The sequence below is a fragment of the Abramis brama genome, assembly GCF_963993115.1.
Source record: "Abramis brama genome assembly, chromosome: 15".
NCBI lineage: Eukaryota > Metazoa > Chordata > Actinopteri > Cypriniformes > Leuciscidae > Abramis > Abramis brama.
In genome coordinates this window covers 24,655,737-24,668,595 of record NC_139977.1, presented here as the reverse complement: position 1 = coordinate 24,668,595, position 12,859 = coordinate 24,655,737, and the positions used below count along the sequence as shown (strand labels likewise).

The following is a 12,859-nucleotide window of genomic DNA, read 5'->3' as shown; positions in this document are numbered from 1 at the left end:
ATGGAAACCTGTTCCTGTCTGTCTATATATATATAAGTCTCATTCTATTAAGTTACATATAAGCAATAAAGTTTCAATTTGGGGAAATAAAGTCACAATTGTGAGAGATAGTCACAGTTTAGAGAAATCATGTTACTATTGTGAGAAATAGTAACAAAAGTGAGATCTAAAATCACAATTGTGAGATAATAAAGTGCCATTGTGAGATATAAAGCTACAATTATGAGACAAAAGGTCACAATTATAAGAAATAAAGTCATAATTACCATATTATTGTTTTACAGCAGAAACAGTGTTTCATACATATCATAAAGTTTTAGCTACAAAGGAAAAACTATTGAACATTGCATTATTGGCCAAGAAACAAAAAAGTTTCAGTTAATTAAATGTGAATTGACCTTTGGGACGTTGTCATGCTATATGTGGTAAGTTGATACAATGGAACCTGCCATTAAACAACCTATTATTGGCATTTCAACAGAATGTAAACATTTATAACATTTAAAAGCATTTGAGCTGACATTTATGAAAATGATTTAATAATTTCCATTTGTTGAATGCTCTAAAAATAAACTTCCAATCCAATTTAAGAGGATTTTGAACTTACAAAACCACTTGTGGAGAGAAAACACATTTGTCTAATTAAAAACCTTCTGGTTACAGCCCTTGTGACAACTGACCCATGTGTTGCGGTCTCCTCTGTCTTTAGATTCAGTTTATATTTCATGTACTGTAGTGAGAGTTACCTTCCAATATTTAAAAAGATAACTATCAACAAACTAAAGGCTTTGTTTTATACTTATCTGTGAAACCGAATGGGCTAAAAGAGCAATGAGCAACTGAGCACTACACACACATCGCTTGCAGAAGATTTCTGACCCTTCTAAATGAAAAGAAGCAGAGAAAATAGATATTCTTTGCAGAAGCATCGACTATACATACAGCTTCTGCCATGCTTTGATATTGCCTTTGCAAAGCATCACTACAACAGACTCTCTCTTATATCTTACAGTTTACTCAATAGATTTCTGTAACTTGAGTAATGCGTTGGCACTAAGTTCTCCAAAGTCTTCAGTTCTTACCAAAGACTTTAGATATACAAAGACAGTGCACTCATACACTCATACACACTCATACATCTCATACATTTCATTTGTACAGAGAGTCTGGCCACTCTCCATTGACAAGCGTTAACTTCCTTGAAGGCAGGTACTCTGTTGAAGTTTAAAACTATCGGATCTGCCCAGAGCCACTCTGGATCTGCCATAACCAATCGCTAACGTTTGGTCGTGACGTAACCCTACAACTCGAACTAGCGCACGACCTCAACGTCATCGTTCTCAGAATTTCTCATGAGAATTTCTCCGCAAACCCAGACGGAGTACTGAAGGAAAATGAAAATTGAGCAGAAGTACGTAGGAGGGCGGAGCCAGGCTACACTCATATTACCATGAATGGGAGAAAGTGCAACGTGCAATATGGCGAAATAAGTCCCGCCTTCTAAATAAAAGAGCCAATCGCCAATTTGTAAAGTTATTGTAATAAAAACAGCCAGTACATGCTGGCTGGCCAAGCCTGAAAAATTCAGTTTTTTTATCGTCGTTTGAGCATTTAGAAACAAAGTCTATGAGACTGTTTTTGTCAGATTTCATTGAAGATTTCAGATTTCAACCTTGTTTGCAAGGCTCAGACTAGGTGCGTCAATTACAAGATCATTCTCTTCCTAACTACCAACAATACCACAACATCTCAAAGCAACAGGAGACTAGGCTATTCTTGATAATGTCATAAGACATGGAGGGAAAACTTTAAGAACATAAAAAAAGTACATCAACCAACACAGAAGTCTTTTAATGTGCTCTTAGTTACTCCCCAACACTGTTCAGAGATAAGATATTCACCTTAATTTTGGCTGCTGTGAACTGTAATTTTTATTTAGTGCTTTATGCGTTCTGTATTTCATCTCCCTGAGATGCTAAGAACAGAAATTATCATAAAAGCACACTTAAAACTGCTATTTTTCCCTTGCGACAGATCAATTGACCCAACTACTCTTCGTAGCAATCCAAGTGAGAAAAGAAATTCTGAAAAAATTGCCCAAAAGCCCTCGTTTAGCGACTGAGAGACATTAACATGATAAACAAGTAGTCCAAAAAGTTCATAACAGCCACAAGAGGCTCCTGATAAACAAACAAACAGAAGAATGTGATAATTTGCTTCCTTGGCTACTAATGGTACTGAATCATATCCAATAATGATTCTACCCCATTGGTGGGCTCTGTAGGGATTACAGAATTCCTTTTGAGACATGCAAATTTCATGACAAATAATACAAGTGACTTAGCTAGTGGGGACAGGCATGGATGTGTGCCTCCTGAATCATTTCTGTTTTGTCTACCTCCACCATATGTGTGCCATCATAACCAAGCTGTTGCTAGATGATGTGGGTGTCATCCATATTTTGAACATATGCTGGATTCATTCTATACATCTTTTCAGCTGATCTTTGTAGTGATCGTTAGCCTGAAAATTGCATGATGGTAAAGATGTTCTCATCCAGTCTAAAGTTCACATCTACACTACTGTCTTCAGGTTCCTTGGGGCAAGTTATGCAATACACAGTCTTAATAGCAAAGATGCCAGCATGCAGTCCTGACTCATCTGGAAGTGACTCATAATTGAACTAAGATACAACAGAGTTTCAGCAGAAAACCCTACAGCAGTTCCCTGTTCCCCATGTCAAATGCTGTGGAAAGGTCAGCTAAGGGACAAAAACACTTCTGGGGCCCTATTTTAACGATCTGAAACGCAAGTATCAAGTGCAAAACTCAAGTAACTTTGTGGGCGGGTCTTGGGCGCTGTTGCTATTATACCAGCGGGATAAATGACTCTTGCGCCCGACGCAAATCTAAAATGGGTTGGTCTGAAGTAGCTTCATTATTCATAGGTGTGGTTTGGGCGTAACGTGAAATAAACCAATCAGAGCGTCATCTCACATTCCCTTTAAGAGCAGGCGCGCTTGTTCTAAAGCGGATTCCTATTGTAATGGTGGATTTGCCAGGCGCACGCGAGGAGCGGTCCACAGCCGAGGAGACCGACGTTCTCGTCAGGGACGTTGGGGATGGAGAAACACACCCAAATTAACTTCGGTTAAACAGGCGTATGATAATTTGGGTAAATGTGTAAGCTAGATGTATGCTTTTATAATAAACTGTCTATCTATCTATCTATCTATCTATCTATCTATCTATCTATCTATCTATCTATCGTAATAATGTATGATTTGCAAAAATGATAACTGGTGCGTCTGTGTGTAGATGAGAGAATCAAAGTGTATGCTTGTGACACTTAAAGCACACGCTACATTGATTAAGGCCAAGCATGCGCCCTTAAAATAGCATATGAATAACATGCGCAACGCGCCACTGACTTTAAACTGTTTTTTTCCGGTCAGTGGTGGAATTGTTTTCTAAACCTGTAAAATAGCATGAGAGAATGTTTGCGCCGGAACACGCCTCCTCTTTGCGCTGAACCGCACCAGGGAGCGCAAGTGTATTTCTTAGTTAACCGACGTGCGTCTGTGGAGGGAAAAGTCTGCTTTGCGCGGGTGCAAAATAGGAATGATACATGCGTCGGTGTACAAGTCAATTGCACTGGGTGCAAGATAGGGCCCCTTGAGTTATTGTGCCACGAAAATCACGAATGCACTGGTCAACAAAACTTTCACTTCTGCCATGATACTGCCAATGCCTTTTATTGCACATAAAGCGTTATTTACATATTTAAAAAAAATGTCCTTTTTTCCCCCAATGGGGTCCAATGTTGTTTTGGGTCCCAATGACTTGTCTGGACAAAAACAGTTGAAACATTCTTCAAAACATCTTATTTCGTGTTCCACAGAATAAAGTGCGTCATGCGGGTTTGGAACAACCCAAGGGTGAGAAAATTATGTCAAGTTTATCATTTTTGGGTGACCTAGACGTGCCAGATCATGCCTCATAATAGCTAGACTTGAGCATTTCAGCAACATTAAGACTAATATCTCACTAGAACACAAATATTAGGCGACTCATTCAATTTTTTATAGAAAATTTCATTTTTAACAATAATATATAAATCTTTCAAGACAAACCTACCATGACCTCTGGGATTAAGCAATGATATATCCTATGCTGCAGTAGGAGGAAATTCATTTTTTCAACACTGTTTGAATTGCGAATGATATGTCAGTCTACCTATACTCTCTAACTACTTGTCTATTGTATACTAAATGTTTTCCAATACACTTCAAATACTTTTCTGTAAAACAAAATATGTACAGCTGTGATTCATCTGGGAGTGGGTTTGTTCAGTTCATGGCTTAAAACTCTTTGTTGAAAGTCTCATTCTTTTTTTTCTTTTTTTCATGGAAATAAATGTGACAAAAAACATTCCGGAACCAAGGTCGCTTAAAAAGTGGACAGTCACTGTTAATCCTTAATCCTTCACTCTGCACTAAAAAATATTAGATGTTAGATTTACATCAAAATGCCTTGTCCTAAAAAGACAGTACAGTACATTTATTAATTCCTCCCTGAGCCTTGCTCAAAGGCACATGCCACTCCTACACCACCGGCACTGACACAAAATGGGCAGTACTGATATAAAATAAATGCTGTGTAATGTAGTTATTTATCCAAATCTAGGTAACTAATTAACTAAACCTAATCTCTCCAATGGAAAGGCCTGCTGAAAAACTAGTTTGAGTTCTGACTGTGCTCCTTTCCTGATCCCATTCCCTATCGCTTCCTGTCTCTCCTTCAATTGTCCTGTCAAACAGACTAAAGCCCCAAAATTATAATTGATATACAAAAACCAACTCCACTTAATAAAATACATTACTTTGAGGAATGGCAATAGACTAGATTGTGTTGCAGCAAAACTTCTAAATTTTTGGTTGCATGAGTGAGCGTCACTTTTCACAAACCCTTGTGTTTCTCCTCTACGTTCTTGTGACACACAATCCCCATTGAAATCAATATATCATGGTGTGCCGGCACCCTAACTCTGTTTCTCCATGAAAACCTTTGTATTAATGAGGTCATTTCAATAAAGCTTAAATCTAACAATGCTGATATTTCTTTTCTTTTTTTTTACTGTGGAAAAATTAAAATGCTGCGGCAAGTCCTCAATTTTTGGTGAAACAGAGAGAATACCTTATTATACTGCCTCTCTTATCTCATGCATCTTGAATCTCTCTAAACCTTCAAGTTTTAGGCTAGGTCCTAAACCTATCCAAAAAAAGCCTTGCTACTGGCTCAAACATACCTTTTCTTTCTCACTGCCATTTTCACAGGCACAAGACAGGGAAGGAGCCGTGTCATTTAAACTTTACAGTGTCTTGAATCTTTTTTTCCCCGCACATCAAAAGCCTTTATCCTCGCAAAATGATTTCTCCTGCACTCCTTGCATCCGAGAAGGCCTTTCTTCCACCCTACTCTAAGCTTGTTCTGTCATCTTGTTAGGAACTGAAAAAATGCAAATGAGAGACAAACCACAGGAGCACCTGCTGCGTGCCTCTGAAGACCTGGAAAATGTACTGACTTAGTAGAGGCTCGGGGTTGTCACCAAAACCTACATAGTGCTTTTTAAAATCATTTGGCCTTTTGCCGACGTCTTTATAGTGGGGATGGCTGTTGAGCTAAATAAAGAAAAAACAACTCTCTTACAAACTTCACAGCAACTGTTTAAACAATTCTGCAAGCAATTTAAGACAAGCTCTGTTGTTGCTGTTTTTTTATGGTTGCCTGTTTCTCGATAGATTCGTGGGTTACTTTCAGCTGCTAAAGAGCACACCAACCCAACACAAAACCACCAAAATTATAAGAGCCAGTTGGTTGTTTATACAACCATAGCATAGATGCCCTTGATCTCAGCCTGCCTGGGTAGGATAGGGGTACCCCTTGCCTAAAATAAGACCAAGGGTACACATGGAGATGATTTGGGGTTTTCTTTAGAGAGACTTGGACTGGAGAATTAAGCCTGAAGTGCTGCAATCGGTGTGATCCAATGGAAAGCACATAATATTGCGTGCAGCTACAGTCTGTCCTTCTTACTTCCTTTACCACACAGTTTGATCTGTTACTACTGAGAGCTAGCTGCTGGTGTAAGGTCCCGCTCTTTTCATTCCCTCATGCATTTAACTTATTACAGGGCACTGTTTCCTCCTGAGGTTTATCCATTGAGGCTTTCAGTATAATCATACCCTGGCCTGTAATGTTCAGAGAGCCCATACCAAAAATACATCATTACCTTGCATAGAGGACTAGCTATTTTTTGCCAGTGTACATGTTGAACATGTTGCTTGCTTGCACACTTCAGTATACGTATGTCAATATACATACGTTATATCAGGCAGAAATGCATAAAATATACTATTTATCTATTATATATTACATCTACAGGGTTCTCAACTTTTTGTTTCCTTCCCAAAATATGAGTTAATATAAATGGTTGCTATTCCCCTGTTCAGAAGAGTCAGAGTTAGAAAGGACAATGTATACAAGCTTTTACCAAAGCCTTTAGAATTACACATGTTTGCCACCAGTAATGGATCTCATTACAGGGCACTAACCATGTGCCTGACCCTGCATCCAGATTGCTGCTCGTGTCATTTAGATAGGCTACAGGGTCAGGATGAAGCACAAGCCCTGCAAAGTATTTGTCTCAGGGAGATGAGCCGCGCTGGGTGCCAATGAGAAACAGCACCTTAAAGGTCTGCCTATCTGACACTCTATATATCTAGAGACAGCATCCAGGGCTTCTTTCGAATGGGTTACAATATAGGAGTGTGAAGAGAGTGATGAGCCTCCATCGTTTTCTATTCCTCCCTGGTGTTTTTCTCTACTCTGGGCTGGACATAATCAAAAACAGTGTGATAGCTTGGTACAAAGATACATCAGTGTTGTTGTTGTTGGGCAGCTACTCTTGACTCCCAAACTTTTAACTAGATTTCCTGCTGTATTGTGCACCGTGACTTCCAGGTTGTGAGAAAATCTAATTAGGCAGCCTAATATTCGTTAACCCCCCCCCCCCCCCACAGTTTTAGCAGGTGCTTAATTCTACACATCTTATTCTCCTGCCTCACTGTGCCAAATCTATTCTCATCAACACCTCTGCCACCTCTCCACAGACTCGTTCCTGAAATAAACTCCTTGTCCCAAATCCCAAACTCCAGATGCCTGGGAATGGACTTGAGGTCATGAGAATCCAGAACGACAGCTAAAAGTAGGACATGAACCAAACTAAAGGCCCCGAACAGCTTTGTTTTCCTTGCGGAAATGCACAAGGGAGCTGATTCCAACTGACAGGTACAATTATTGGGAGGTTTTATCCAGAAAAATCACCTGATCTACTGAAGCTGCAAATCAATCCACAGTACATTATTCCAGAGAGACATGAGCAAGAGAAATGCTATTGATTTAATGTTTACCAGTTCTCTAAATGCTGTTGCCCTTTTTAGTCTCCAAGGCTGTGCTTTCATACTCATCCCTTTCTCTTGATTACTCTGTGTTGGCTCTCAGCCACCTTGCATTGGATGTCAATCGCTGGCCCACTCCACTCATTCTTAAGTCTTTCTGGGTAATTAGAAGTGAGAGCCAGTAAGTGAGCACATTGGTCAAATTGACATTGTGAATGATGGACAGGCTCATGACAGCAGATGTGGCTGGCTCTCTTTGGCTCAGTTGAGGATGTGCCACTCAGGGCTTGTGAGCTAATATGTGGTGTGTACTATAATGAGTATGGCACGGGTGAGGGTGGCAGGCAGTGGAGCTCATGCGCTGCTACATGCATCTGTTGACGAGTCCAGCTGGTTCTCTCGCTAAAGACCAGTGGTTTGACCAGAGTCATTGTTTGACCAGAGATGATCTTATTATTTGGAGATTTGAGGGTCCATGGCTCTACCAATGGAAAAAGTGTAACGACTAACTTAAATCACGTTTTCTTAGACAACCAATCACATTACAGCCTTGACGTCATAGAATTTCGTTTAAAGTTGTGCGACAATCAATCACTGTTGGTGGATACAATAGAAATGAATGAGAAGTGCCGTGAACTGAATCATACCCGTCACAGAATTGTCTGTGATTTCTCTTATAAAACCTTTTTCTACTTGGAGTAAACTCTAAAAATAGATCAATCCAAAACGAATGTTTAAGAGCAAACATGTTTAAGATTAGCCGATGGGTTGTCGATTCATTAAATGAGAATCTGTTAAGCTGTCCTCCATTGACATTCATTAAAAAAAGGCCTCTGGTCTCTTTTCCTTGCGTACCACAGCGATACTCGTTTTAAAGCTTGCAGGCTTGCCTTCAAGTGGCTTTGGTTCGACTCAGAGGATTTCAAAACAGAAATTAACCTGTAATGTGGAATAGAAAGGCAAGAAAAACATATATGCAGCATGTTACACAACTTATAAAAAAGAAGGGACATTTTTCATGCACACCACATATAATCTAACTGATTTTACCTATTTTGGTGATTCTCACAAAGAGGTGAACATTTCATCATTGATTAATCAATCTATTAATCAAAAGGCTTATTTTTTAATATATTTTTTTTACAATGTGACACTATTTTAAGCATGTGAGAATTAAGCATGTTACACTCCAATTCCCATTACTGTAAAGAATAAAAGGTTAATAAGATATGAATGTTGAAGTATTTATGCATGGTATAATTTGTTGTAGTGTCTTTAATTATTTAAAAAATAATTTAGTTTAATTCTAAAAACTCTTTGAAACACGATTACTGATACTGTTTTAACCTGTATAAGTAAAAAGAAAATGTGTAACCTATAATACAGATAATACCAGACACTAATGAGAACTAACAGATAAAGCGTGATTAAATATAGTGTTACCATGCAAAAATATGTTAAACGATCCTACTAGTAGATTACAATTTCTTCATGCAAAATGATGAAATGTGACTTGGACATTTACATATACATTATACAGTTTTTTTATAATTATGTTATTGGTCCAAGTACAGTGTGACCACGTGATGTAAAGTCGTGACTTTGAGATCCTATGTTGAGGGAAAGGCATATTTTTCTCAGAGCCACGACTTCATATGTTGAGGGAACGACATCTATTTCTCATGGCCATAGCAACCTGGAATTATCAGAAATGGATAGGCCTATGACCACGAGGTCGCGGCATAAAGATATCGTTACCTCGACAAAATGATCTTGTGGCCACGACTTATCACATTCCCAAGTTAATATGAATTTATATCTTGTGGTCATGACATATCACGTTCCCACGACTTAATATCTTGTGGCCACGACAAAACTAAGTGAACCGAACATGTCCCCTCCCGGTCACCTTATCCAAGAGATGCATTGTTCAAGGGGAGGGATGCTGACAGAGGTCCACTGTGTCACATGGGATTTGCAGTCACTATTGACCCATTCTGTACAGTCTGAGCAACAGTCTTAAAAACCAATCAATGTGCCACACGCCCATCTGCTCCATCACAACGCTCTCCCTTAACACCCGTCAACCCCAGCACAACAATACTCCGCCATCTGTGCCATCACCCATGGCTTTTAGATCTCTAGCAGCCTCCCTGGAGGTGGACATGACTCCTTAAGTCTTCATTCAAGCATGAATGGTCTGGGGTGCCAAGTTAATAACAACAGTGCTATGGTTGTGGTTTCGTCATATGGACACTGCAAGAAAGGGCGGGGTGGGAGATGTCATTTGGAAGAAGTGTTTCTGTAAGTGTCATGTTATTATCAGCTGCTGTCACTGAGAGCTGTAATTCATCAGAGATCCTTTGCAGAGTGTCTATGCCACATTTAATGATCAGAGGTTTGATGACATGCAGTCTCACACGCTGGCAGACATCAACGGCTTCATTATATGCGTGGACCAACTGCTCAGTAGCGTCACATTAGATTTGTGAGGGTCATTTATAAAGGTGGCTCTTACAGAGCCTTTAAACTCGCTGCCATTCATTTGCAAGTTTAAATGAAAAACTTATTGGACAAGGCTGAAAGTTTCTATTACAAGAGGGTATTGATCACTTGTGGTCAAATTTGCCTTATTTAAATAACCTCTTGTCGTAGAAACGTTTAGCAGCATCTTTATGAGCCCTATGTTCATGCCAAAAAATGTCTTGAAAAGTTACTGGATATGAAAGATAAAAGGATATTGACTGGTAAAATCAATTCCTTTGAAAAGAAAATCAATACAATACAACAACTTAACAAGCAAGTATTGGAGTACTCTTGTTAAATTAAATTACAAGCATCTGTTGCAACAGTAATGTATATTTAAGCAACTGCGCACACAAATATGATTGTCAGATCACAACCTCATGCAGGGAGGGATACAGACCACCTGGGACTAAAAAGTTCTGGGGAAGATTGAATGCTGAACTATTAAACTGAGTGAGCAACATTTTTCTCCCCCTTTTTCCAGTGTCCTTACCACATTGTTGCATTTCTGAAGGAATTGCAGGTTGGAAAAGTACAAATAAATCGTTCAACATATTGAGAAGTGGACAAATTAGCTGATGACCCAACAAATCCTATCCAATAAGCGAACATTTCTATATTTCTTAGTCAACTTCTCTTTCAAACGAACAGATGTGCACAGTTCACGCGCTCTCCAAAGCTCAGTGCGCGTGAAAATGGCACATCAACATTATTTCTGAGATCGCCCGCAGCATGAAAGTGTGTTTGAGGAAAAAAAGTACATAAGAGGTTGATTATGGCTCGGAAGACAAACACAAAAGAAAATTGTCTAACATGCACTACAATACGCATAATTCAAATAATAGAGTAACTAGTGAGCGGCTCGATATTTAAAGAGATAGTTCACCCATTCTGTCATCATTTACTCACACTCGTATTATTCCAAACCAGGGTGACATTTTCTTCAGCGGTACATAAAAGGAAATGACAGTCTCATAATAATCACCATGCAATCTCATTGTGTGGAAAGAAAAATGCAATGAAAGTAAAACTGCAATTAAAGAGAATGGTGACCGAGGCCGTCATTCTTCTGTGTGTGACAGAAAGTCATACTAGGTCTGGAACAAAATGATGGTGAGTAAACGATTACAGGATTTTCATTTGTGCCTGAACTATTTCTTTAAGACTCTCGTGCACGATTTGGTTCTGCTGAAACTTGACTTCTGTGAAGACATAATGAAGTAAAATCCGTTATGTGTGTCCATTCAGACGTGTGGGAGTGCAAGTGCGAATACATTTTCGATTTCATAGACGTGTCTAATACGTGTAATTATCAATACCTACAGGTTTTTCTTTCACGCCTTTCCCCTAAACGATAATTATTAGTCGGAAGACGGGCTTAAAGAGCACCTACCACCCCCATATCCATCTGCTCGGCTGTTATAGACGGGGCCGCCCGAGTTTGAGATAAAAACCAAAGAACTGGAAAAAGAATCATCTCTGGGTAAATAATCCAAATGGTCCGGGCGGAATTCCACTTTCTGAGACACTTCATATTGTCCCCGCTCCCGCTGATCACAGAACGGTCTTTCTTTCCGCCGCATCCACCGTATAGATCTCCCAAATCCGGATCCCGTGCATTTAACGGTCCGTGGGAACGCGTGTCAGTCAAACTACCTCAGTGTGGTGCGCAAACACGTGAAACACATATCACATACAACAACGGAGTAGGCTACAGGACAGTTCATTTCCTCAGGGATCTCTGTCTCCAAACGAAATGTCATTCACATTGGTCATCACGATTTACCAAAACTGCCTGAAAGATAAGCCGTGTAAGCATTCCCTCCCAAAAGACCAGAAGTCAAATGCCTTCGTTCAGTCCTAATCCGAAGCCCTTTGAGATCTGTGCGTGTTCTGTCAGAATAGAGGTGCCGCGCTCTCGGCGCTGAACGAAACGCGGACTGATGCGCGGTAAGTGCGAGGAGAACTTGTAGGTTATACTACCCGGATTGGGGGTGGGGGATGCGGGGGTACGGTCGTCCTGAAACCTTTGCGTTTTTATTTTTGTTACTTCACTAGTTTACTGTTAAATAAAATTAAAATTATAATAAAAAAAGTCAACAACAAAAAATCACTTTGGTTTAAAAAAAAGATAGAGACAGGTACCGTTCACAGACGTTCTTTGACGTCACCCATGCAAAAGCTTACTTCATTAAGTTGAATGCGTGAAAATAGCATGTTATTTGAATGTTTTAGGATGCAATTAACTTGGGATCGATTTAATTTGATAATTTAATTTGTACCCGTGAGTAGTGACCTACAGCAGTTTTAAGAATGTATGTATTGAACCTCTACATCTGCAGTCAGTTTGGAAGTCAGATGTCCAACAATAACCATCTTAAGAAACCAAAATTGAACTTGTATCTGGCTAGTGAACAACAGACTATCCAGATACATTAAGTATTAAACAAAGATATTTCGAGAGATTTTGTGTGTGTGTGTGTGTGTGTGTGAGAGAGTGAGTGAGAGAGAGAGAGAGAGAGAGAGAGAGAGAGTTAAAATTCTACAAGAGCCTTTTCCTGCTGTCATGAGAAAAGAAAGTAATCAACTTTCATGATACATGTGAGTTGAGGATAGATACAAGTTGAATCCAAAGATTAGAATTCATACTTACACTGTAAAAAAAATCTGTAGAAATTACAGTATTACTGGCAGCTGCTTGCCAGTAACTTACTGTAGATTTAAATTGATGTTATTTACTGGCAACAGTTTGTTCAAAGTTAAATGAACATTAAACATTAACAAGTCTTTATCTTTACAGAATAAAACTAAAATAACAGCCTCATGCAAAGCATTCTGGGAACCAAAATCTGAATGAAAAAAAACAGAAAAAGG

The 12,859-nt window shown here is 39.2% G+C and overlaps 1 protein-coding gene across 2 annotated transcripts in view; it reads right to left on the bottom strand.

Annotated features, from left to right (window-relative positions):
• The window catches only part of mmp17a (matrix metallopeptidase 17a), a 97,691-nt gene that overhangs the window by 72,386 nt on the left and 12,446 nt on the right, over window positions 1–12,859 (bottom strand). The window contains exon 1 of one of the 2 annotated variants that reach the window (XM_084137485.1): window positions 11,379–11,934. The exons of the other annotated variant lie outside the window; for it this stretch is intronic. Within the exon in view, the coding sequence (XP_083993611.1) occupies window positions 11,379–11,519 (141 nt within the window). The 5' untranslated portion in view covers window positions 11,520–11,934. Of the gene's footprint in view, window positions 1–11,378; window positions 11,935–12,859 lie in introns of those variants that run through there. 2 annotated transcript variants of the gene reach the window in all.